General features: G+C 51.8%; 2 protein-coding genes across 9 annotated transcripts in view; both read right to left on the bottom strand.

Annotated features, from left to right (window-relative positions):
* Positions 1-14,544, bottom strand: part of SH3PXD2B (SH3 and PX domains 2B) — a 71,111-nt gene extending 56,567 nt beyond the window's left edge. The window contains exons 1-2 of one of the 7 annotated variants that reach the window (XM_065029511.1): positions 14,255-14,544; positions 906-986 (exon numbers count right to left, since the gene is read on the bottom strand). In XM_065029511.1, the coding sequence (XP_064885583.1) occupies positions 906-986; positions 14,255-14,326 (153 nt within the window). In that variant the 5' untranslated portion in view covers positions 14,327-14,544. The other 6 variants (XM_065029512.1, XM_065029514.1, XM_065029516.1 and 3 more) reach the window with 6 other exon arrangements.
* Positions 14,545-19,473: 4,929 nt separating this feature from the next.
* The window catches only part of STK10 (serine/threonine kinase 10), a 44,277-nt gene continuing 36,719 nt past the window's right edge, over positions 19,474-27,031 (bottom strand). For both annotated transcript variants that reach the window (XM_065029509.1, XM_065029510.1), the window contains 9 exons: positions 26,172-26,295; positions 24,739-24,918; positions 24,404-24,496; positions 24,117-24,246; positions 23,584-23,708; positions 22,867-23,055; positions 22,429-22,554; positions 22,044-22,157; positions 19,474-21,928 (listed from right to left, as the gene is read on the bottom strand). In XM_065029509.1, coding sequence (XP_064885581.1) covers positions 21,788-21,928; positions 22,044-22,157; positions 22,429-22,554; positions 22,867-23,055; positions 23,584-23,708; positions 24,117-24,246; positions 24,404-24,496; positions 24,739-24,918; positions 26,172-26,295 — 1,222 coding nt within the window. In that variant the 3' untranslated portion in view covers positions 19,474-21,787. The remainder of the gene's footprint in view (positions 21,929-22,043; positions 22,158-22,428; positions 22,555-22,866; positions 23,056-23,583; positions 23,709-24,116; positions 24,247-24,403; positions 24,497-24,738; positions 24,919-26,171; positions 26,296-27,031) is intronic.

The raw sequence follows: 27,031 nt of genomic DNA, 5'->3' as shown, positions 1-27,031 counted from the left end.
TGGAGGCAGCGGGTGCCCAGCGCCTCTCCCAGTCCCATGCACAGGCTGGGAGGGACGTGCCAGTGACTCTTCTGGCAGCTGCTGCTGGTCCATAGATCACTTCATGCATTTTCCTTTCTCATCTGCACAGAGCCTGTTCCAGCAGCTCAGTTTGTGTTTTGGCTCATAAAGCTCAGCCAGACCCCTTGGCTCATCTCCACCAAGAAGGGGGTGGAAAACACCCTTTGCCTGCTTGCCCAGAACACCAGCTTCGGTTCTCTGCAACACAGCCTGTCCCAATTGCCTTTCCAGCCTCCTCCTTCCCTCCCAACTCCTCCTTCCCCCCTGCACCAGGAGGGAATTGCTGAAGCAGCTGCTGGCATTGCACATTGCACCTCACCATGCATTTCCCCAGTGCCTGCTCCCCAAAACTCGGGCCAGCAGGACAGGGATCCAGGGAACCATCGCTTTCCAGGAACAGCCCTGCTGTGCTGTGATAGCAGCTAGGAAAGGTACAGTATTAGCTCCGCTGGAATGGAATTTGGGCCTAATTTTAACAAAATCCCCCCCTCAAAGCAAATAAACGCAGCAGAAACCCCACCACTTACACAGATTTCTGTTGGAGGAATTCAAACACTTCCATGCAGCCCCGTGTGCATTTAGTCCAGGGAGTGACAGCAAAGCCCTAACACTGGCACATGCAAAAGCCCCAAGAGCTACTGGAGCAAAGAATCAGCTTTTAAGGTTGCCTTGTTCTTGCTTTTTTTCAAAGATGTCCAAAATTGTCTACAAGTTTCCTCAGATCAAAACATTTTCCGGTAGATTACAAAAGGCGTGCTTAACCTAAGACAGAAACCACGCACCCCAACTGACCACAGCTTTCATCCCTCCCAAGTCAAAGCCCCAGGAACTGGCAAAGTGCTTACCTGCAGGTCAAAGAACTTGCTGTACCGCCGGTATATGACTTCTGTGGACCCATTGGACCAGGTGACTTTGATAATGTACACCTGTGGGGAAGAGAGGAAGAAATCAGAGAGGAGTGACCCAACAACCCGCACTACAACCCAAATGCTGCTAAAGCTGCCAACACAACCCCCTCAGTTGGTTGTCAACCAGAGAAGTTCATAGGAGCAATCAAAGTCATTTCACCACTACCAGAAAACATATAAGATTAAAGTATTAAGCTCCGTTGCTGCGGCTTAACTGTCGGCTAAATGCTTATTGATAGTTGGGCACTAAGACAGCTCCCTATCTTAAACAGGGGCATATATTGGATGTGAAAGGGCAGCTTCTATGTGAAAACACAGTTAAAGTCTCTCCAGACACAGACACATTATAAATTAAGAACTGTGCCTTGGCCATCCCACCGATTGCTGCAGCATCAAGTTTAATGTCAAGATGCCAAAACCACAAGCCCACAGTACCCGGCACCACCAGCCTGGGTCCCGGGGATGGCACTTGCAAGAACTCAAACCCTCAGGGTTCAAATCTCTGTCTGTTCTTCCATGAGCAGCTCTGAGGTTCTGTTTACTTACACTTGATGGGGTGTAAATTACCCTCCTGTTCCTTAAAATGCTATACAATGAATCCTAGCAATTGCAGCTTATTCACAGACCATATGACCAGGCTTTTACTGGTGATGAATGCAAAAATAAAACCCAACCCAGTTTTTTTATTCTTCTATGAAAGACAACAAGCAAATAACAGAATTGGGCAACTATTTATCTAATGTACTCGTTTGTTTCTCACATAAACCAAAGATGACCCTTGACAAGATGCCAGTGTAAGACTCAAATGATGCAAACCTCAGCCTTTACTAATTGATAACAGATTGACTAAGCAGAGTGAGGGTATGTTCATCTTTTTCTTCTAACTCTCACATCCTGCTTATTTCTAGCACAAATTCAACAATCAGTTCACTGAAGAAGGAACAAAACATTCCGAAGCTCAGGTGAACGGACCTGCTAGAACTTCAGCTAACATAATGAAGTGTGATGGCTCTTAGGATGCCAGGATAGAGAATTGCAGAATTGGCTGCGTGTGTGACTAATAGAAAAACATTATCTTTTTTTGAGGGTACAAAAGTACATCATGTATAAAGAAAACCAGCTCTTTGCTAAGGTAAATTATTTTTTCACATTCCATTTCACAATAGCTACCGCATTTTGATTTAAACTTCCAGATATACTCCGCACCCAGTGACTCAAATAGCCTATAGTTATGACACATCTGCAGTAATAAAGCAACTGGATGTAAATAAATAAAACAGAATCTCTTAGAGTTTCACAAGGTTTCCCGCAGAGACACACATTTTTGCAGATGCTGGAAAGTGACCAACATCCTGGTCCAACATCCAAGCTCAATCACCAGAAGACTCAAACAGATAGCACAACGCTGAATTATTTGAGCTCAAACCTACTCAAACGCTGCACTAAACATGTAATTGAAAGGGTTGACCTAGCGTGACCTACCGAGGTGAGGAGACTCCTGAGGAACTACAGACTCTTCCAGGGAAATCACTTCCAAATTAAGACAGAAAGTGAGACAGCAAGATGAAGCAAGTTCTTACTAACAAAACAACCAACTACAGCACTTTCAACACAGGAATTAAATGACCATTGGTCTTAAACCAGATGATCCGCCCAAACACCACTACAACCGATTTGCTGGCTGGTGGTGAGCTGGTTGGGTGTCACAGGCACCACCAATCTCTCCCAGACAAAATCCGAATCTCTCGGTATTGCGTCCCAGGCCTTATTCAGCTAACCACAATCCCCTCCTTTCATTCACAAACTCTTTGTTTTTCAGCTGAAGGACCTGTGCTTTCTGCACGCTAACACAAGGAAGACAGATGGAAGACAGCACCTGTAGCAGCTGTGGAGACCTGGATGGACCATGAATAGACTGCTCACTTACCACCAAACGTGGCTTGACAAGTACTGTGCATGAAGTCAGGCACAACACCCATTCAAGAACATGCTTCTAGACCTCACCAGGTCAGGGACAAGTTGGCTGACCACAGTTTACAACAAAAGCTGATAAAGTTGCATGACGTGGCCTCTGAAATACCTGACAGTCGCCACCACACCGTCAGCAAGCTAAGCGTTAACCTGACACTAATCAAGCATCCAAGATGCCTCTACCCTCACCCCAGGACTTGCCAGCAGGCCAGCATGAGCTCATTTTGGTTAGAAACTCAGCTGATATCCCAGATTTCTTACCAGTCTACAGCACTTCACGGGGTTATATCACTGCTGGCTGCCTGCCTGGAGAAAGCCTTCCACTGGGGCAGGACGAAGAGCCAACATTTCTTCATTGTTTATTTCTATCCCGCCTTTATTTGGAGTCAACAGCTTATTAGACTGGGAGTTTAATCAGGATGTGGATTTGCTCAAACCAAAATGAATTCAAAGCTCTTGAAGGTAATAGAGCTGAGAGATTTGAGGGCACAGCATGCTTTATTATACCTCTGCAAACGAAGGAAGGAGCATTTCTCCCAACCCATAAGCTCACTCCCATTTTGCTGAAATGCAGATCTCGCTGGAATCTGGATAAGTTTCTTGCACATCTCATGTGAACAGCACAAAGGTCTCCAGGGGTATCTCCTCACCCACTTGTGTAAAGCAGAAAATATAGGGAAGCTCACAGGAACGGGAGCTCCTCGATATCTACAAAAACACTGCCTCAGTAAAGCTGGCTGCCTCTCTCCTTGTGAATATCCCTTGTCCTTCACTCTGATGGCCCCATCCCACCAAGGTGTTCTGCTGGCCAAAACCATCACGGATCTTGGTCTCTGACAATACCCAAATCCATCCCTGTTGTCCTAGGGACAAAAAAGACACCAGAAAGCATAACTCAGGTGCTCTTCTCAGCTAACAACAGATGCACAGATTTGGAAGGGGATGAGCAATGCAGTTGGCCACCCAGCAATGGTTTGCACAGGAAACAGAGATGATGAGGCACCAAGCTCCCACAGACACCCACCCATCCTTTCTCAGCTGCTTTCGGAAGACACTTTAAATGATCAAGACAGTTTTGAAAACATTGTACTTGGTCTGAAGTTTCACCTCCTGGCATGATATTGTACCACGTCCTGCCAGGAGCACCCACCATGAAGCAGTGGCCCAAAAAACCTCTAATTTTGTCCCAGTAGGAGCCACCCCATCACCTGCTCCTGCAACCCTCCATCTTGTAGAGGCTGTTCCAAGAACAGATTTTTTTCCCAGCCAAGCTGTGTGGGTGAGGGCATATGGAAACAGTTACCTCATGGGTCTCCTCCAGCTCTGATTTCTACGGTCCTTCAAATAAATAACACAGAAAAACCACCAGCAGGCCTCTTCCATAGCACGAGCGATGGGATCTCCCGGGGCTGCAGCTGGTGCTACCTTGGGGCCACGCACCCACGGGGAGCACAGCTGGGGACGGGGCCGCCACCACCGCTGCTCGCATCCCACTCCGCTGTGTCCTTGAGGGTGGGGAGAGCGGAGCAGATGGCGGGGAGGTGGCGGGCAGCCAGATGCAGGACGGGGGCTTTGCAACCCCATCATGTGGGCTGGGCCCCTGGCCAAAGCCAACAGGCAGAGCTATCTAAATATTTACAGCCTCACCCGGGCCAGCGGCGGGGTCTGCATCGTGGAGGGAACTCGCTGACTCGGTGAAACCGGGACCCGGTGGCTCCCCTCCCTCCGGAAAGGAAGCCTTACCCTGCCCCGCTCCCAACCCAAGAGCCTCCATCCCTCGCTCAGCTCCAGCCTACGTTCCTGCACACGTGTCACACACCAAACCCCGCTGCAAGGTCTGATTCCTGAAGGCAAGCGGCCAAGCTGGGCTTTGGAGATGGAGAAATCACCGGGGCTGAACCCTCCTTAGCTTCATTTGAGCCACGGGTCAGGGGAGCACAGCTGAAACTCACACTCGTGCTTCTGAAAACCTCGAGATGCAGCTCACTGCATTTGTCCCACTACAGCAGGGCATAGAGGAGGGGTACAGAGTTTTCAGGGTCACTCAAATACAGTAGAAAATCCTGCTTTTGGCATTAAAAGAACCCCACACGTGCACCCTCGCCCTGTGAAATGGTCGGCCCACGCTGCAGCAAGCCCATGGTATGGAGCAGGAGGAGTTCCTGGCAGGACAACCTTGCCAGAGCTGCAGCAAAAACCAAAGCAAGGAAACAAGACTTGCCCTTCACTCCCCAGGGGCTTCTCAGGGGTGCAGAGGCCCCAGAACAGGTTCAGAGATGTAGGTGGATGTTGTTTAATGCTGGAGGAGAGAAGCACTTCACATTTATGCCGAATGCTCCCCATGTTCCTGTCCCTTGGAGTGCAGAAGCAGATCAGATCCTTCACAGAAAATGGAACCCAACAGACGCAAAAGGATGAACTCGGACAGACAGCACAGGGATTTGGCTCCCAAACTCCCTGGTCCCTCCAAACTCATGAAGTTACAAGTAGCTGGCCATGTACCAACTACTTTAAAATTACCAATTGAGTAGTTTACCATCAGGATCACCACTGCCCAACATTCTCCTTGGCCGTGTTTGAAACTGGGTGCCCTAAACAGAAATATAAGGACGGGGAAAAAAGGCCCAGGGGATCCTGCAGCCCACCTGGACAGGCACCGTGAGCTCAGCATCCCTCTGGTGTAACCCTGTGCCTGTCACTGCTCTCCCCCTCCCCAGCATCTCCGGAGAGGCAGTTCAGAGGGAAAACAGGCTGGTGGAAAGTGGGGCTGAAACCCTTCGTAAGGGAGCTGTCAAAAAATGGCAGGTTGCTAAAAGAAATGCAAATGGCACCGGGCCAACTGTAACAGAGCTGTCAACGAGAGCTGCCAGTCAGATCGCATGGCAGCAAAGGCTCTGCAGCCCTGGGGGACACACGCTGGACAACCACAGCAAGTGAATGGCAAGGGAGATGCTGGACATCCCTCCAAGCAGGACAGAACCCCAGGCAGGGAGCAAACTCCCATGTGGGCATCACCAGAGGGGCTGGAGGTTGAAGGAGCCACCTCAGCTGCATATCAAGAGTGGCTGGAGTCACAGGGACCAGAGTGCGGGAACAGAGGGGACAGGAAGCGAGCACGAATTATCTCTATCTGAAAGGAAAGCCAGAGATTCGGGGTTTTTTTCTCTTTTATTTCCGCTTGAAGCAATGAAGTGGCAAGCATGAGCTCAAGGAGCTGTCAGGCCCCATAGGGATTTTTCCAGGGACTGATAAGAAAGCCTCAGTGCTGCAGATAGCAACAGCTCCTGGTGACTTCCACCGAGGGCTCCGGAGTCCTGAACAAGCCCTCAGTCCTGCACCTTTCCCAAGAGGCACATTGTCTCATACGACAACATGGCCAGAGAGAGGGGATCAACAATGTGGCCAGAGAGAGGGGATTCAAACTGCTGACTTGAGGCAATGGAATGGAGAACAGATACAAAAAAAAAAAAATAAATAAATAAACAAAAGAAAAGCAGTTTCCCATTCTGGAAACATGAGGCCGTGTGACCTCCCGGAAGAACCAATTCTGGACGCCTTGCATAAACACACTATGGACATGCACAAAACACAACATGAGAAGCAGCCTGGACTGCTTCAATTTGAGGAGGAAAAAGGCAGTCTGAAGTTGCAGGAAAACCTAGAGCTACGGTTTCGGCCTCTCTCCTCCCACAGAAGGAATATTCCCAAATCTGCAAGGAATTCTGTGCTGGGGGGGGCACAACTAAGGCTCTGGGGAGAGTCCAGCTGCTGGCTGGCACCCTGCACACCACTGAGCGAGGCAGCAAGTGCACCCCGAGCTCAGCACCATCCAGCTGTGCCAGTTCGAGCCCAGAAGCAGCACAGCCGTGCAAGCCAACAACCCACCAGCAGCCCTGCCTGGCACAGCACAGCCCCCCGGGCACAGAACAGCCCCCCCAGGCACAGCACAGCCTCCCCCAGATGGCTCTGCAGCAATTCCTCAGCTTCCCCAGCCCCTGGCACACCGAGACCTTCTCGTTTCCACATCAGCCACACCAGAGGCACGTGAATGATGGCAGGAGAGAACGCAACACCACGGTCACTTGGGGAAAGACCTCCCTGGGGCTGCAGGGACACCAGCTCTGCCCACCCACCACTGACGGGCACCAGCACAGGTCCCCAGCCCTTCGGCAGAGCTCCCATGGCAAAGCCAGACATAACAGCCTCCAGCAGAGGTAGAGCTGTCTGTGCAGAGCTGTTTCCAATGGGTTTGCGCCTGTGTGGTCTTGAGTCCAGAGAGACCATATACAATAAACCTCTCTGTGGAAAACTCCACATATTTAAAGCATCTTTTGACAGCAAAGGGAAAAAAAAAGCATCAGTCTCTCTATTCCACCCACACTCCCCCTGACCCTGAAACACCGGGAAGCGACACAAGAGCCGCACACCCTGATTCAGCCGCCACCACCAGAAAAGACCGCTGAGAATTATAGAATGTCCCAAGTTGGAAGGGACCCACAGGATTATCGAGTCCCACTCCTGTCCCTGCACAGGACACCCGTTGTCCAGTCTCTTCTTGAACACCGTCAGGTTGAGGCCATGACACCTCCCTGAGGAGCCCGTTCAGTGTCCAGCACCTCTGGGTGAAGAACCTTTTCCTAATGAGAAATTCAAAGGGGCAGAGAAACCAAAGCAGCTGAGGGATCAAGCCAAACCCGAGTGGGTTTAATATAGAAAAGGGAGTGGGAAATTGTAAGAGGAAAAGAAAAAAGGGAGGGAGGTGGCTGGAAACAAAGAAAGTTCTTGGCAGAAAGCTGCTGTGCTTGGCCCCTCTCCATCAGCCTTCACCGCCACAGGCGTGCAGGGCTGGGGAGGGGAGCGCGGGAGCTCTTGTGCCATGGAACGCCAAAACTTGGAGCCCCCAGCTCTGTCCCCAGCCACCTTGTCACCCCCTCATTCCTGCTCTGTGGACAGGGAGAGCTGGAAGAAGGGTCATGCTGGTTTGGACAGCACTGGGAAAGGCAGGGGGAGGCGATCCCAGCAATGACTGCAGGGCATTTGGGGTGCTGCCGCGGTCCCTCTGGCCTTGCAGAGGAGAGGGGCGGATGCAACAAGTCCAGGCTGGGTAAGAGGGATGCAGGCAGCGGGAGGACAGGCATGTCATCATCACCACAGCAAACAAGCCAAGTCACCCTGCCCAGGCGCCCAGCACTACAAAGCAGCCACTTCCCTTTGCTCTGATTCATCCCTTCAACTGTGTCCTCCCTAAAACCCCAGCAAGTGACAGCTCTTCCCGCTCTGCTGTTGCACAGCTCACCAGGGCACAGCGCTCCCCGAGCACACAGCCAAAGCTGCTGGGGTGAAAAACGCATGCACACGGGGTTACGTCAAGCACAGGGACCCCAAGAACAACCCACTGAGTCCCGCTCAGCTGTGTAGCAGACCCCTCGGTCAAACAACACCTGCACCCGCTTGTTTGCTCTGAGTCACGCTGAAGATCAAACATATGGATTCGTTTGTTTCCTATTTCCCACTGCTATGTGAAACGGCTGGAAGATAAAGATGCTCTCCAAAGCAAAGCTGTGAGGGATCAAGGTCACCAGCCCTCTGGGCAGGCAGAGGCGATGGACGGCCCCGGTGCTGAAGTTCATCGCTGGAACAGAGTACGAGCAGCAGCGTTCCACACGGAGCTGCATCCGTCTCCATGGCCACATGCCAGGCAGGGTTTGGCCCTTCCACTGAACTGCGACATTCAAGGTTTTCAAGAGTCTTAAGTAACATGACTAAGGAAGAAAAACAAAGGAGTTTGCGTTTGGGTGTTGGTTTTCATCCACAAAGCTAACAGCTCTCCCTTGAGCCCCAGTTCTCCTGAGAGGAGAGGGGGAAAGAAGGGTTGGTCGGCTCTGTAATGCTGTGCAGCAGAGCAGAGCCAGGCACAAGGATGGGTCCAAATTTCTATGAGCTATGGGCTCCAAATGCCCTGCCTGGAGCAGGAGAGCATCAGCTTCTGACAGGAAAGGGGATGAGATACAGCAGAACCACAGGATACAGCAGTAAAACACCACTAAGGATGCTGAGAAAGCCCTCAAACCTCTCGAGGCCACTGATACTCAGAAACTCCTCACCACGGCAAAGACTCCAGCTTCCTGGGTTCAGCCTTGATTCATACATTCTCATTTTGCTTTTGCTCTCTTTCATTTCTGGTTTTGTTAACGGCCCCTGCATAGGTTTCACACTATTCATCTTAACCTCCTGCTCCCTCAGTCTAAACACACCCAGCTCCTTCGGTTCCCCACAGGACATTCCCACCATACCAAGAGCATGGTCACCCTCCCCAGAGCATGCAGTACGGGGGGAGTCATCCTCTAATGCCCTTTTTAAGCCAAGCAACTGGTATGATTCACAACGGCAGAAACAATGCAGCTGTACAGGGCGATTCTGTGCCAGGTCCCCACAGGGCTCTGCTCCAGCTGGGCAAGGCAGGACCAGGGGACCATGACATGTGGGTCCATGGGGCATACGTTCTTCAGAAGACAATCTTCTGCTCTATATGTATAAGGCAATGAAGAACCACTGAATCTGCAGATCAACAGCTCTTGTCCTCTTGCCATTTGAGCACTCTTCTCTGAATGTTCCATGATTAACTCTAGATAAGCAACGGCATTGGATTGGACAACAAATTAAACCATGAACAGCCTCACCACTACAAGTAAGAGGACCAAAGAAGACACCTACCATCACATCACAAATTACACACCAAAAATATAACACACCTACTTTTTTAGTGTGGTTTTCAAACTCATTTTAAAATGTCTATAAATGCTGTCAATTAGGCACCAGATTCCAACACTCGCTATTAATTACTTTTGCAAGGCGGCTGCCACAAATGAGGTGGTTCAATATGCACGGGTATTCACCTTGCTTAAAAATTGCAATCTGGTTAACTGAGCTTGCAAAATAAATGTGCATGCTGCATATTTTGTTTAAGTTTCCCTTTTTCAAAGTGATATGTGTGGCACAGAGGCTGGGAAAGGAAGTCCTGAGAACATAGTCCAGGTTTCCAATAAACTAACACAACCAAACAGCATGCTGCTCTCTCTTTCCAGACGGATGTATATATATATGTATACATACACACACACATATATATATATATAAAATTTTGGCTTGTGCTCTAGAGCAACCATTTAAAACTATACAAACTATGGAAATGTCCTTGGTGGATGTAATTATTCAATGGCATTGTTATTAACACATAGAACAACATACACAAGTTGCAGCTGTATTAAAATGAAAGGTACTAAAGTTTACCTAAGGGCAAAAAAGCCCAACCAAAGTCTGGATTTAGTAGGGCAAAGCTTTATTTTAGGGCTTCTACTAGAGAATAACAAACACAAACTTATAAAAAGATCCCATGTGAAGTCCTTTAAAGGAAAATTGAGTCTGTTTCAACTATGGCTTTGTTTTGGGTCTTTTCTGAATAAACATTCATTTATCAGAATTTGAGACTTGGCCAGACCATAGAAATGACAGTCTGCTACTCTGTCGCCCAGAATGATTATTTTTAAACTTTGCTCTTGGACTTTGCCTTTTCAGATTTGCGGTGTGGCCCTGGAGTCCTCGCCAGCAGTGTCCCTGAGGGGCACGAGCTGTAATCCCTTAACACAGGATTGTGTGGGAAACGTCACTGCAGGGTGACCCTCCAGTGGGCGCCCGAAGGACGGGAGTCCCCTCCTTCCCTTGGACGATGGGCTGCCAAGATCACAGAATCCCAGAACATCAGGGGTTGAAGGGACCTGGAAAGCTCATCCAGTGCAATCCCCCCATGGAGCAGGAACACCCAGATGAGGTTACACAGGAAGGTGTCCAGGCGGGTTGGAATGTCTGCACAGAAGGAGACTCCACAGCCTCCCTGGGCAGCCTGGGCCAGGCTCTGCCACCCTCACCGGGAACAAGTTTCTTCTCAAATTTAAGTGGAACCTCCTGTGTTCCAGTTTGAACTCATTGCCCCTTGTCCTATCATTGGTTGTCACCCAGAAGAGCCTGGCTCCATCCTCCTGACACTCCCCCTTTCCATCTTGATCCCCATGAATGAGTCCCCCCTCAGTCTCCTCTTGTCCAGCTCCAGAGCCCCAGCTCCCTCAGCCTTTCCTCACACGGGAGATGCTCCACTCCCTTCAGCATCTTTATGGCTGCGTTGGACTCTCTCCAGCAGTTCCCTGTCCTGCTGGAACTGAGCAAGAGCCTTGCAGGGGCACCAGGCTGACTGCAGGGAGGAAAGCATGGGAGGAAAGCATGCACGGGGAGAGCACACCCCGCTGATTGCAATTTAGCCTGACCCCTGCCCAGCAGTGCTCACTGCAGTACACACCAAAGGGTTTAATACCTTGCTGAAAAGAAAAGCAATCAAGAAGCCATTCCCATTGTCCCTGTTCCCCAAGCAGGTTTAAACGCACCCAGGCTGCCTTGGAACAACCCACCCAGCTCCTCCTGCCCTCCGGTCAGGTACTGGGCTGTCACCAGGGTAAGGAGGATGGAGAGGAGATGGGACACATGCACTGTTGTCCCAGTGTATCCTTTCAGGGGAGCACGGTCACAGACATGCTGTGAGAAGCAGCACGACAGCAACACATGGTACGGACGCTGCCTTGTACCAGGATTTGAGCCAGTGCCGTCCACAGGCACACACGCAATCAAGGGCATGGGGCTGAGTTCAGGTCCCCAGCTAAACCGCAACACCAAGCTCACCATCTGTTTGAGCTGGCACCTGGCTACCCAAACCGTACCTGGCACCTTGCTGAGTCCTTTCCCAGCACGAGCCCCACAGTTCGGAGCAACACTGTGCCTCCTGCTCCAAATCAGAGCTGACAAAAAGTATAAGTTTTTGTCCCAGTCAATGCAACTCTTTTTGTATCAATTACCAAGGTGATGGGTGAACCACCCCGGCCTGAATAGAGCTGGCCTTTCCTATAGCCCCTCCCCACCATGAATGTCAATAAGGACTTTGAAACACCAGTTTGATCTCACTTTTCTGAGAAACTGGAATTTGGGACTTTCTGCTGTGGCCTCGCTGCAGCCAACAGAACTGCATCTTTGTCCAGCAAACAAAAGCCTCTTGCTGGTGCAGAGCGCAGCCCAAGCCGTACGGGTCAGTCGCCGGTCAGGCCAGCACAGCAGCAATGGAAGGGAAAGTCGGCGTGGTCCTCTAGCCTCACTGGGACAGCCAGCAGCTGCCCCAGGGGATGGGGAGCACGTTTATGTTCAGCAATGAGAAATCAGAGAGCAAAGGTTTAACATCTACACTCCGTGATGGACTTGGATTTGCAGTGTGCCAGCAGATATGGTCTAAAGTAAGATGACTCAGCCACGATTTGCTGCTCCTCCTCTGCCTCTCTTTGCAGGAGAAAGAAAAAAAAAAAAAAAAAGAAAAAAAAAAGACAGTTTTGATTCCATATAATTAACTGGCTTTGTGAATCTGCCTAGTTCCTATTGATTCCCTCAAACAAGGCAAGCGCTCCCATTCACTCCAGCACTGCCTTGGGGAGGCTACTGCCTGCAAGCTGCCTGCCCCTTCCTGGGCTCAGCCCCGCTGCAAGCTGCGCTGGCTCGCGCTGCCGGATTTCGGTCCAAGACAAGTACAGGGAAAGGTTAGAGGCAGAGGACTCGAGCTGCCAGTGAAGGGGGGAGCAGGCGGCTGCGCTGCACAGCTGGCTGCAATGAGCTCTGTGCAGCCACCTTCTCCCACCGCCACAGGAGCTTCTGCTCTGGGCCCCCCACCATAAGTCTCTCTTTTTAAAAAACATCTCTGTCCCAGTTTTCCAGCCTCACAGGGGTTATTTGTGCTATGCCCAACTCCACTGGCCTCGCTTCTCAAGGTGGAGGACAAAGAGGCACAGTGCCCAAAACAAAACATGTCTGGTACTTGAGGTGCACATCCCAGCTGTGGGGACACAGATCTGGATGGGTGCAATGAGCCCCCAGCTCCAGCAAGCAAATGGGAAGGTGTAGAAGGGAGAATGGAGAAGCAGCTGCAGGCGAACCCCATCTGAGCCCCGTTACGGGACCGGACAGCGGTGCAACAGATCCGCCAAGACAAACAGCAGCGTGTGCAGCTCAGCAAACCTCCTCACGCACATGCTCCTCCAGATCGGATGCATAACCCAGCTACAATGAGTAAGTCTGGGATGGACACGGCAGGAAGGGGGGCATGTCTGGAGCTGGGGCCAGGCTCAGTCACAACTAATAAAGCCACAGACAGGGCAGGAGAGGAAGAAGGAGTGATAAGGGGTTGGGCAGCAGCCGCATCACATCCGTGGATGCAAGGAAAGGGTAACAGCCCCCCTTTACCTTCTCCTCCATCCTCGGCTAGAGCTGGCCTGTCCTCTCCTTTCCTTCAGCTGTTGCTCACTGCCACAAACCAGCCAGGTTGACCCAGAGAAGGCCCTGATCTCCCAAGAGCTCAGGGTGCTCGGCTCCACCAACACAACATTCTCCGGCCAGAGTGAACACCACAACCTCACAACCCAAACTACCACAAACAGCGTGTCACTGGGTCACCCCAGTCTAAGGCAAACAGGGTGGGGAAAACATTCTTGTCTTTGTTTTACAGTTGTTGCCAGGATTCATTCACAAGGTCTCCACAGATGCTGGAAGCATACCAAAGTTCAAATGATAATAATTTAAAAAAAAAGCCAACCTCTTCAAAAATACAAAACCCCACAACTGTTTGGAAGATGCCCCGGACCATGCAGGAACACGCTCCCTGTGCAGCTCATACAGAAGGAGTGCAGGGGACACGGGAACACCTCACAGGGACAGCAGCACCGTCCCAGGCACAGAATGAACCACCCGGGTGGTCCCTCCCTCGCCCGGGACGCTGCAGCCAACAGGTTTCAGAGCCCCTCCGCCAAACACTGCTCCCTCACGAAAGCAAAGGCACTTCCTGGCGGTGCCTCCTCCTCCCTGAGCTGCTCTCGGAGCCCCTCCAGCAGAAACCCACCCGCAGCCACTCCCGGCGGGTCCCGCACGGGGTCACCACCGGCGCTCTCCCTGCCCGTCCCCCCCGGGACCAGGGGTTTCGGGAGGAAGAGGCAGCGCCTCCCCCCGCCGGCAGGGGAGAACCGGGTGATCCCCACGGGGAGACGCCGGGGGTGGAAGCGACAAATCCGGCAGCGCTGCCCTTCTCTTCCCTCCCGTCCCGGGGCTCCGCGGCCGCCTCCGGGCCAGCCGTGGGGCAGCGGGGCCGCCCGTGGGCCGGCAGCGCCCGGCCTTTGTTTGCCCAGGGCCGGGCGCGGCGGAGCGGAGCGCCCCGAGCCGAGCTGAGCCGCGCCACTCACATAGTGCTTGTTGGGGATGCGCCGTTTCTGCACGTCCAGCACCTTCACCTCCGCGATGCTCCGCCTGGGCATGCCTCTGCCCCTCGCAGCCCGGCGCCAGCGGCGAAGCGGGGAGCGGCGGAGGCGCAGGGGGAGGCACTGGCGCAGGCAGCCGGGACCGGAGCCTGCAGCGCCGCGCCGAGCCCAGCCGAGCCGCCCGCCCGCTGCCGGGGGCGGGAGGCGGCCCCGGCCCGCCCCGGCCTATCCCGGCCGGCGGGGCGGCCCCGCCACCGCCCGCTTAAAGGGGCGACCGGCACCACCCGCCCCACGCGTGTCCGCTCCACGCGCGGCCGCTGACAAGGGGTGTCCCGCCCCGCGGTCCCCCCAGCCCACCATGGAGGGGGAAGGCGCCTCGGCTGTGCCTCGGGGAGGGCAGAGTTCTTGGGAGGGCTGTTTGCCCTTGCGGGGAGGTGGCTGCGGGGCCGGGGAGGATCTGGGCTTGCACATCTTGCTTGGCGTCAGGGGGCTGTGCCTGGGCTCCCTGATTCGTCTCCTCACTCTTGTCCCATAACAACGGTTCCCACGGTGGTGTTGACTTGATCACCAACAGCCACAACCCTAAGGATCCGGGAAACGAACTGAGCAGAAATCAGCAGTTTAGTTGGCTGTTGGTATGGTCAGATCAGCAGAACTGTCTTACCCAGGACAAGCCGGATACCCCTGGGAGCTGAGCCATCGCACTCCAGCTCTCCTTCCTGGCAGCCCGTCCCCTCCTGTCCCCAGCTCTGCCCTCCATGCAGCAGGGCAGACAAGGCAGCAGCTGGGCACATCTCCACATCAATGCCACCCACGGCCTCCGTGTTCCCAGCAGCTCCTCAACATGTGGCATTAGCACAGCTTGCTTCCCCCGTGGGCTGTTAATTACATTATAAAGTTACCCAAGGCTCACACTGGCAGGTCATTAGCTTTCACATGAATTTAATTTAATCATAAACAACTCATCTCACTCTTTAGCAGCTCCTTAAACATGGGTCCTTTGTTTACTGTTAACTTTGCTACAACCACCCCAGAGGATTAATGGAGGCACAGGCAGGCTGCCAGGGCTTCATTGGCCCCCCTGTCCTTGCAAAGGGCTCATCTTCATCTTCCTCCCCCTCAGCTAAGCCCAGGACCACAGTGGCCCTGCGGAGTCAGCTGCAGGAAGGATGCTAGGTTGTCTGAAGGGGACACCACACCACCTGTGACCCCCTGACACCTGCTGGCATGCCACCACAGGGCTGGTTCACTAATGGACCAGTTGCACATCACTCCCCTCTCTGCCCTGGCTCTTGCCGTCCCTCCTCAGTCAGACACTTTAGCACAGAGCCAGATGGTAGATTTGGGAGGGGAGGAACAAGTTCTGCCCATTCTTACAGCCACAACGCCTGTTCCCTGCTGTCCCTCCCACCAGGCCATCCCAGCCGCTGTGCAGCACCGTGCTGCTCTGCACCTCCATCAGCAACCTTCATGCCAGCCTCCCCCTCCCCTTTAATCCTGGCCCTGCAGCCACAGCTGGGAACACACAAGGGACAGGATGAACACCCTGTGGTGACACTGTGAAGGGCACCTCACTCTTGAGCTTGAAGCAGCCTGGAGGGACACAGATGGTGCTTTGCTGCAGGAAGCTTTGTGCCCACCTCCCCTTCTCAGGGGTACATGAAACCTTTAGGTATTCCCTTGCTGATAAGCCACTTCCCAGTGCCACAAGGTTCCCACATGGAGATGCGTGCCATGGAAAGGAAAAGGAGAATATATGAATGGGCTCACCTACCTTCTCCAGGAACCAGACCCTGGTTTCCTGCTGTCACCCTTCCAGCTCCTTTCTGTGTAGTGCCACAGATGCAGCCCCGCAGCACATGCTGCAGGGCTGCCGGTCCATTTCTTTATCTCTGCTATAAATCATGTGCACCAGACAACCAGCTTGTTACACACAGGGGGTTACTTTATCTATGTCTTCCAGTGTAAACCCACTCCAGGCCTGCAAACGCTGGCAGGGAGCCAGGCAACTGCACAGAAATCAATCAGAAGTACTTAAGCATCAGCATCCCTGCCGCAGCACTGTAACCTGCTGGAATGACTCTGTCACGTTTGGACCTCAACAGCACCAGGCACTGGCTGCAGCCTGAGAGCACCCAGGAAACAGCAGAGGTTGGAAACAATGGCTGCTGTGTTTAATTAATAAGTTTGATGAGAGCTGTTGAGAGGAGCAGAGCCTGCTGACCTGATGGGAGGATGTACAGCCTGGCTTGGGCTCTACTGCACCTTGGTGATTTATCAAGGAAACTGCCAAGCTAAGGGAGCCCAAACAAGAGTTTTGTCATTGTCCTGGGAGTCCCGTGTTTGGCCCACACCTCTGGTGATGTGTCTGCAGGAGCAACAGAGATCCAACAGCAGCACTTCCTACAATGGGATTTGTCAGCACAAGGGTACAGGTGCAGCTGAGGGGAGTTTTGGAATAAATGAGTCATCTCCTGCTGCCCTAACCAAAGGTTGAAGTATTGTTAAGCCAAATAAAATAACTACACAGGTGATCTCACCACCTACTGAAGAGTCAAGATCTCCTTGACCCATGTACACTCTCCCTTCTCTATCAGGATCAGCCGAGCAACTTAAAACAAGAAGGCAAATGAGTTCTGAAAAGCCAGCTGTCAGCTCAGATGTGCAAATGGCTTTCTGCTTGGCTGTAAGCAGGAGCCAGTTGTTTGGGCACAGCTGGGCCATACCTGAGGTCTGTTAGGTACCAGATCAAATGGAATGAGAAAGCAGTGCCCCACCATCACCCCTCAAATGTCAGAAAACACTATCTGCAGTCCTCTGGCACAGACTGTTGCTGCTTGTTTTTGAATTTAAGAATTACAAGCAAGTGCCAGGTGACAAAATGTTCCTGGTCCTTGCATACAGGACAAATGCACCTGTGTCCCCTGAGCTCTCTCGTGAGGATTAGTCAAAAACGATGCTCCTACCACAACAGAGGGCAAATCTCTCCCACTGAAGCCCAGCAGAGTAGCAGTTACTCTTCACCCAGCTCAGGTTGCTCAGAGCCCCATCCAGCCTGGCCTGGGATGTCTCCAAGGATGGAGCATCCACCACCTCTCTGGCCAACCTGGGCCAGTGTTTACACTCATCGAGCAGCAGAGGTCTAGTGAAAGGTGTACCATGCTGAACGATGAATCCAGGAAAAAGAGCGAGCAAAGATTTCAGTGCAAGGGGACAGCTCAGCTCCAGCTCTGTGCTTGTGCAGAGCAGCTCGGCTCCGCAACCCAGGGCGGCGGTTTCAGTGTGCATGCCATCTAGTGAACAAGAGAAAGAAGAGCAGACATCACCCCTGCATCCCTTGCAAGCCTGGAAACCAGGCCCAGGAGCGTCCCAGTGGGTGCTTGTGAGGGCACACGGGATGGCAGGACAACGTGTCCCAGCCACCTGGCCCCATCCCACCCATAAGAGGGACAACAACAAACCCCATAAGTGAGGCAGAGCCACCAGCCTCTGGAGAGGCTTGTTTTGCTCAAGTCCTGTGAGTAATTTGGCATTTGGAGAACTAAACCAGTGGCCCGTGCAGTAGGACAACATGCAACAGCATTTGGTTTAACAGGGTGCAGGGTTCTTTTGAAGGACACGCCACCCTGCCCTCCTGCAGCGAGGGAGGGAGCGCAGACCCAGCAAGAGGAGGAAGGCAGCCAGGCACAAGTCCCAACCCCATGACTGTCCCTGCCTGCCCTGACTTTTCTTCCCCAGAGGGTTTCATTGTCCCCATCATAGCACGAATGCTGCAAAAGCCTTGGGGCAGCTCAGAGGAGGTAACAAGGAAAGCTGGGAACGCTACAGCTGCTGCAACACCCGTAACTTTTCAGGGCTGTCATCTCTACTTTTAAAAATGAGGAAAGATTTTCACTTTTGCTCTGTTTTCAGCATTACACCAGGGTAGGATAGTAGGTAATAGTTATTTCTGGAATACACAGTACTTCCCACATATTTATAAACATTAAGTATCCTCAGTGTTGAAGCTGCCCTCAGGCACTGCCAAGGACATGCAGATGAAGTTAAATACTCCCATGACATCCTCTGCTTCACTGGGAGACATTGAATGAGGCCACTTTTGACCAGTGTGTCCCCAGGGGACAGTTCAGTGCTGGTACATGCAAATGAAGGAGATGGCTAATTGTGTGTCCTCAGCTACTTCATTTCTTCCTGTCTCATGGAGCAAGGAGATGGGCACCCTCCCGCTTCGCTCTTGTCCTCCTCTCACGCCAGGGCTGCCCATGTAGACCCCACCACCACCTTACAGCAACAACTCCCTCTTCCTTTCACCACCTCACACCTGAACCCATGGCCTGTGGTATTACCTGACCAGGGTGGACACAGGTAGCAAGACAACTTCCCACATGAAGCCCGAGGTGGAAGTTGGCAGAGCAACCTTCCAGAAAATGAGGGGGAAAAACCTACCAGCTCCCTGGGCTCATGTCAAAGCTGCCCTTGCACACTGTGTGTCGTTGCTTGGCACTGGGGTATCTAGATGAGAGAAATCACAATTAAACCAGCAGGTAAAAATCTCCAAGCACAAAATGAAGCCCACACATACCCTGGGGTTAGTTATAGATGAGGTGGGAGCTTTTCTGAGCAGCCCGGGAGAGCAAGCAGAGGTCTCCCCCTGCACTGACAGAGGAAGATGTGATCTGTATCTTGGTCTCCTAATGCATTTCCAGGATCCAAGCGCTCCTCAGCTGTGGGCAGAATGGGGAGGAGACAGGGAGGCATTCCTAGGACCCCCTTGACCCAAAAAAGCAAGGGAGCTGAGGCATTTGACTCGTGTCTTCTGTTACAGCCAGACAAACGAATAAAAAAAGGAACAAAAAGCTACACAGAAGTGGCTTGCACTCCTCAGATGTCAGAATGCAATACTCCCTCTTCACCAAGCAGGGTCAGCCGAGCACTGTTTTAATACATAAAGCCATGGAGAAAACTCCTGTTCACTAAGGTCTATCAGAGTTTCACCTTCTTGCAAAGACGTTATTGCCACTGCGCTGCAGCAGAAAGTGCTTCTGAAGCAACCAGTTCTGTTTTAAAGAACTGGAAGTTCAGCCTTGCAAGGTTCACATGCCAGAACTGGCTCTTGAGGCTTCTCTAAGTCAGCAAAACCCAGACTAGGCGCTGAGCTGGTCTGAGGCCACAGCCAGTGATCACGCAGGAAATCAGACACTTGCCCAGGTTGCTCAGTCTGTTACTTTATTAGAAGGGTCTTTACATCATCATGGTGGCCCCACTGAAGACACTTTACAAAATATTAAAAACCTCTTTTATTCAAAGCCACATTTGAAAAAATGGCATCTCCCACCCCCCTCAAAAATAACATGAGTTTATTCATGGTTACTTCTGAACAGGACAAAGAAATTCCTCTTTTGAAAGGGAGAAGAAAAGATAACCACCCACTAAACATGACAATCAGAATATGTGCTCCCCTGCCCTCTTCTAGGGGAGGGACATGGTACCAGAGCCCCGGCGCACGGAGATGGAACAGACAACGAGCAGGGGACAAAACCATTCCTACCCTCCATCACGCTGCTAGCTCCAGATTGAAAGAAAGCCAGACTGGAGAAAGAGAGAAGCGATTTACCTTCGGCCGGAGGAGGCACCTAATGAACAGCATGCTGCAGGACAGCCCTCTGCAAGTCATGCGTAACACGTGAAGGGACAGGCACCGGGTGCTGATTTCTGTGACAACAACCATTTCATAGAATACATCCAACTGGATCCTAAGGGGACCAGGAACATGAACCGTGCAGCTGCCAGCACACATTTCTAATACAATTTAAAGCTCAAATCAGCACATCGTTCAGGAGCAACCTCCTGCGTTGACTCATTTTACATCAGCTCCCAACCTGGTGCTATTGCATCTGAAAGGCGTAGTCAGCGCTTTCGGAGATGGGACGCATGGTCTTCCTAGAAGGACAGGCTAGTTACTGAAAAGTTGCTACACAGCCTTGTAAAGGGTCCCAGCCCTTAAGATCTCCATCTAGGCAATGTTCATTAATAAAGACATCAATGGTGTGGATTCCAAAGAAACTTGGAATAGCCCAAATAGATGTAGCCTTGTTAGTTTGCAGGAAGCTTATGAATATGTATCATGAACTCTAAATGGGTAGTAAATGTAAGGGCACTTCTCAGAAGAGGTGTTAAAGACATGGGGGCTGACTCCTTCACCCAGGTACCCGGAAGTGTAGCACATCACATTACCACCTTTTCCTGCAATGCCACTGTCTCTAAAGCAACAGGGACCCGGGGCCGGACCTGCAGCGGCTCTGCCGCTCTGCAGCGTGACTCCAACCTGAAAGCCAGGAGGACCATCCGAAAAACTGCGGGACATCACAAGGAGATGAGACGACAGTGGAGAAAGCAATGCTGAGATGAACAAGCCACCACGAGCTGTCTTTGCATCCCCTCTTCCCTTACACGCCTTGCTTCAAGACTCCTTTATTCCTTCCAAATGATGCTTTGCAGCCCGTAGCCCTGACTGCAGAGCGGCCAGGCTGGCTGACCCACATGGCCCACATATATTTAACACTCAAAAAGTAATCTCAAGCACATGTGTGATGATGAGAGCCCCGGCAATAATAGCCTTTGGCCTCTCATTTGTCCTTACCAGAAGGCACACAACTGTGACTGACACCATCCTGTGTCACCACAGGATTAAGCACCATTATCAACCTCCCGCTCTGCACAAGCACATACACTTCTTTAAGAGACAAAAGCCTGCAGCCAGCTGAACAGTTTAATTATGCTATAGTCCAGTCTCTCATAAGATAGTATTACTTAAGTGCCAGAGGGACTGTGGTGCCAGCAATCATGGTAAATGAAGAAGCAGAAGCATCTTTGGAAGGACATCCAGCTGGTCCCCTTTCTGTACAGTCTGTACAAGGAGGAAGAGGAAAGAAAAAAACCTAATCCTCCTTCCTCAAAAGAAGCAAAAAAAATCCTTATCACTGTCTCTCCCTCAAACAAAAAAGGGCCACAGCAGATAGAAATAAATCTAAGGCAAGCGTTGAGGGGGCAGAAGGCCAAGGTTAGCCCAAGACAATACCAAAGCTGCTCTGCCCCAGACTAGTCCTTACAGAGGACCGAGAGAAAGAGCAGGCACAGTGGAGACAGAGGCTGATAACCCCTGTGCAGAGGGCAGGAGCCACTGCCTGCGTCTCCTGTTCGGAGCAGTTATTGCTTCAGTCTTTGCCGACAAGCCTGGTGAGCGCCAGGCTCAGGCGAGAGGCGACGCACCCAGCTCACAGTGCAAGTACGATTGCAGAAAGGGTCCTGCCCGGCCTCCCAGCGTGGAGTTGTCTCCAGCTTCCAGAAAAGCCACCAAAACTCGCAGTCAGCATCCCCCAGTGCAGGACAGACACCACATTTATCCCAGACGGAGTGAGGGGACAGGAAGGTGCTGCTGTGAGAAGAGGCTGCTGGGATGGTCTTCTAAGTCCACATTGCCCAGGAGGACACAGCCGGTGGCCTGCCAGCTGCGAGGTGTTATGAGCTCTCTGTGGAGCCAAATGGGATGAACTTGGCGTGTTTGGTTGGCGATGCTGGCGTCTGTCCATCTTCCTCCTCGCTCAGCTTGAAGAACATCTCCTGCTCACGCTTCTTCTGGTTCAGCTCATCCTCCAGGGCCTTAAGCAAAAGAGAACACACACAGAAGATGTATTTGAGATTGTACTGAAGCTACAGACGTTGTCTCCTCCAACCAGCCAAGCAGGACACTCTGCCCATGCCAAGGAGGCTCTACCTTTTTCCGTGGCCTCAGTTTGTCCCGCCACTCCTTCATGTGCTGGTTGTGGTTCTCATCCAGGGACTTAAGCTTCTGGGTCTCATGCTCAATCAAGAGGTGACACTTTTCATTCTAAACACGGATCACAAATCAGAACACTCATTAAGCAGCTGGAACTGTAAATTCAGAGGTTAAACAGGACTTGCATCAGCCAGAGGCATTCAGAGCTCTGAGCTCCAGGGCACATTTGTATGTGGCCATAAAAACCTCCCAGGGCAGAGCAAGGGGACATCAGCTCTAGTTCACTGAGACCTCTGCAGCCGCTTCTTACAACACGCCCCTCGTGCTGAAGCAGGAGCAGAGCTCGGGCAGCCCCGGGAGGCCGAGCCCCGAGGGACGGTACCTGCAGCTGCTGGAGCTCGTTCGTGTTGCTCTCGCACTGGGCCTGCATGTCCTTCATCTGCGTCTCGTGCTTCTGCTGCTGGTGCAGCCGCTCTGCTTTCTGCCTCTTCTCTTCCTGCTGAGCAAACTGGAAGAGAGAAAAGCAGGTGTCCTTGTAGGCAGCATTGCTCTGATCTCTGAAGCCGGTTAAGAGACCAGCCAGCTTGCACTACTATATAGGAAAGAAAGAAAAGCCCTGAGGATGCTTCCCAACACTAGGCACAATGCGAGCAGCACTGAAAACCACACCTCTTGCCACAAAAGCAAAGACCTCTGACTCCCTGCAGCGGGTTAGTAACTTGGGAACCGTTTCCTTTTTCCACTCTTCCTTCTGCCAGAAGGGAGAGATATTTCCCCCCCAAGCCAAGCCCGAGCCCTCGTATTCTTTGCAGGACCTGACCTGCTTTATCTTCTCCCGCTGCTCGGCTGCGCTGCCGCTGGAGTGGATGTGAAGGCTCTTCTTGTACATGGCCATGCGCGTCTTCCCTTCGCTCCGCTGGATTTTGGGGAGCCGGGCTTTCTCCTGCTGCTGCCGAATTTTCAGCTGCTCTAACATGCGCTGGTTGTATCGTTGCATTTGCTCCCTTTCCTGCAGCGGCAGAGGGACAGCTGTCAGAGGAGAAGGGACACCTCAGGCCAAGAAGAAAGTGCTGAGGGTACCCAAAAGAGCTGGAGAGCAGACTTGGGAGTGGCATGGAGGCGGCTGTTGACAGACAAACATCTTCAAAGGGACAAGAGGTGAGGGCAGCTACTGAGCACGCTGTGAAAGGACAGGAGAAGGGGGCTGGAAGGAAGGAAAAACATCTCTGAGATGCACCAGTCTTCACTTGTTGCTCTGGGAATAGACCATCCCACATACTGGACAGTGGCAGATTTCCAGAAAAGCCCCCAGAATTCACAACTGATTCTTGTAGGTCAAACACATACAGCACAGAATATACATCGCAAGCAAGTAGGCTGATCTGAGCGTTATTCTGGTCCCTTTTCACTAATAACGACCAAATATTTTAACTCCTAACCCACTCTCCATGCCCCACTTACAGCCTGGAAGGGAAAGGTCCCTTTGGGGACACCCAGGCACCCGGCTGACCAGCACCCAGCAAGGCACTAACTTCACCTTCTCGTGCTTCCGGAGCAGCTCGTGCCTCTGGAGGAAATACTGGTCCTTCAGCTGCTGCTTGATAAGCTGGTGTTTCTCCTGTTGTTGATGCTCTTCGAGATCCCAGATGCATGCCTCGCGGTCTGAGGAAGGGAGAAGGGTCAGGAGACAACCCACCCTGGCCCCAGCTTGGTCACACACAGCGTCCCCAGCACAAATGAATCCTACACACGGGAACAGTACAGTAGATGTGGGGGGTGATCGTTCACCTCCTGTTTTCCAGAAGAAATAAGTTGCGAACCATATCGGGGAATAATTTCTTGCAATTATGAAGCCTAATTGGCTCGTATTTGTAAAGTGCTTTGAAGATTAAAGCACTAAGTATTATTATTGTTAAACATTTAGACAGGATCTGGCGAGGCTGTTTTTTCTAAATCCAACCCTGCCAGCTTGCAACTGTGTCACAGCATCTGCTGTGTGGGAAGAACCATTGCTGGATAAACCCATCCATACAGCATTTGCTTTCCTCCTTTTCAGCCTCTGCCACCCACCTCTCATGAGCTGCTGCTTTTTGTTCAGGCACTCGCGTTCCTTGTCACAGATCTCTTTTTTGTTCTGGGCAGTTATATTTTTCATGGCCAGCTCCAGGTCCTCCTTCTGCTTGGCCAAAAACTCCTGTTCCTGGAAGAAAGCAGCAGTGCCACCATGAGCCCTCCTGCTGCTGCGACTTGAAAAGCATCTGGTGGTATTTTAGAAACTGCCAGTTCCTCAAGGAGAAGGATGTTTCTACTACGCATTCCCCAGTCCTGCAGCCGTGCCAATCTTCTCCCAGCCTTACCATGGTTTGTTTTTTCTGGGCGAAGTCATCCATCTTCACCTTCATGTTCCCTTTGCGCTGTTGCCGTGGCAGCTTCTCAACCTCATTCTTGACCTTTGGAGAGGGAAATGAGATTTATCAGCAGGTAACTTTAGGCCAAGAATAACCCCACCTAATGTCACTAAACAGATGGACCCTAGGAAACACCCAAATATACCACAGAAAAGCAAGAGTTTCTTGCTAAGACACCCAACAACCGCTTCCCTCTCAAGTTCTGCTACGGAGAAATGCTGAAGCTTTCCTGGAAGAAACAGATGCAGGAAACCAGCCTCCCTCCATTCTACCCCCATATTTACCTCCTTCTTCATCTGCTTCAGCTGCTCCAGGAACTTGACGTGGTCCCGCTCCTGCTCCAGGCGGATGCGCTTGGCCTCCTCGCGCCGGCGCAGCGAGTGATCTTGTTCCATCTTCTCAATCTGCTGCTTCTGCTGCCGTTCGAGGTTTTCAAGTTCAGTGTCATAGAACTTCTTTTTTGTCTGTACGGGAAGGAACAGAAGTCAACCTCAGCGTCCCCTGTGTGTTGTTCCCTTTCAGAAGTTTAAAAGAAAGAAAAATAAAAAGAAGAAAAAAAAAAAAAAAAAGGGTGGGAGAGGGTTGTCCTTGCATGAATTGAGCCACTTTACTAAACACAGAGGAGAGAAGTTTCCAAAGAGCGCCCCATGAAGCACACAGGGCAGAGCCAGCCCTAGCGTGAGCACAAAGCACTTTTGAATTTGTTCTGGCACATTTCAAGCCTTTCTCCTTGCTCACACCCTGATCTCCAGCATCCCACTGGGACCTGCGGCCCTGGGCAAATATTTGCAGGCAGTGAAGCTCAAGCATCACAGTTCTTTCTCTTCAGACCAGGATTTCCACATTGGAGGGCACTGTGCTCCGACAGCACCCTTGTGTCCAACCTCTCCATCCTGGCGAGCAGCAGGGATGGAGCACACGGGTACCAACGGGAGTGGGCTGCAAACTGCCCCAGGGAAAGGGCAAAGGAAGCAGGTTCGGGGCTTTTGCACATCACACCATATGGCTAATAAATCTCACAAATGAGAAGTGACTTGCTAAGACAGGAATTCACAGACGTGGCATGTCAAGACTTTAGAAATATAACAGAACAGCCAAATAAGTGATGGCTCCCAGCCTGCTGCGAGGGAATGGCGCTACCAGGCACATACTAGGTGAATTAATAAAGGGGTATTTAAAAGATGGCTCACAAAAACTTTCCAGGGACTTGTTTACAAAACTATCTTACTCAAACATAAGTTGTCCACAGAGGTATGCAAGCCTAGTCTATTTATTTTATACTCAAACTGGATAGCTTTCCTGCTCTTACATTCTGTCCGTACTGCTTTCTTATTTAAATGGTTTTTAAATTCAAAACACTACAGCACTATAAACTGTTTCTCACAGTAGCCATGAACAGACACACAAAGAAAGATCATTGAAGAGGGAAAGTCCAGAACAACCCTTCTCCTGCTCCACCACACCAGGCAACGGCAGCCAGCGCTTCCCAAGCTGCAGGCTCCATGTTCATAACGCCCACAGAAGGCTCTGTGCCCCACAAACACATCCCACCCCCAAATCCCAAGGGGTTCCCTTGGTGGTCCTGCTCCCTCCGAACACGATGCCCCAGGACTGCTGCAACCCTGAGAGCATCACCCTGTGCGAGGGTTTGCAGGACATCTGCAGGGGAAAAGCAAAACCAGCAGGTATCAGGAGATCCCCTTCCCTGCCCAGGTACCGTCATTTCTTGCTCAAAGCGCCTGAACATCTGCTCCAGCTGCAGCTGGTGCTTGCTGTTGAGCTGCGCCTGGTTTCGGTGCTCCTCCTTCTGAAGGAGACGCAGCTCCCGCAGCTCCTGGCGCCTGCAGGGGGTTAAAATGGAGAGAGAGAGAAATACAGAGTCAGACGAGTTCACAGGCATGTGCTTCAGCAGAGATGGCAGAATCAATAACCGGAGCACTTCAGCGGGGAATGAAAGCCACACGGCCACCCCGTAGTGCCCTGCCGCTTGCTGTGAGCACAGGCAGGAGGTAAATGCCAACTGACTGATGTGCTCTCAGGCCCCATGACACCAGAGAACTGTGAGGAAGCAGGATGCTAATTGTGTTAACTGCTGGCAAACCATCAGTTTTCACAGGTAAAGCTCATTAGCATTCACAGCTTCTCAAACAAGCCCTGTCAAAGCTCCTAAGGTGATGCTGCAGGCACAGCTCTCCCAGCCAGCAGCCAAAATGCTGGTTCTGCCAGCCAGGTTAGTGCACGCTGGTCTTCAAAACACAGCTCAGGCCAAGCTGCTGTTTCCTCTGCCTGGCCCCTGTGTTCCACATCCCTTCTTGCTCACACCTACGTGGCAGGCAGGGCAGTCTTCCCAAATTCTGACCTGTCTACCACAACACTGCATCACTCCCCTCATCCAGCATCACATCCAGTGAAAGGGAGACTCAGCTCAGACTGTCACGTTTGAGCCTGTTTGCGATGTTTGTGCCCAATCGGGCAGGAAATCACCGATGTACCAGGCAAAAGCAGCAGCAGTTTCCCCATGCAGGATCCCCACCGTGACCTCCCCTGCTGTGCATTAGCCTTACACATCCCATACAA

Source organism: Columba livia, chromosome 14 (assembly GCF_036013475.1).
Source record: "Columba livia isolate bColLiv1 breed racing homer chromosome 14, bColLiv1.pat.W.v2, whole genome shotgun sequence".
Lineage (NCBI taxonomy): Eukaryota > Metazoa > Chordata > Aves > Columbiformes > Columbidae > Columba > Columba livia.
This window is presented reverse-complemented; position numbering and strand designations above follow the sequence as displayed.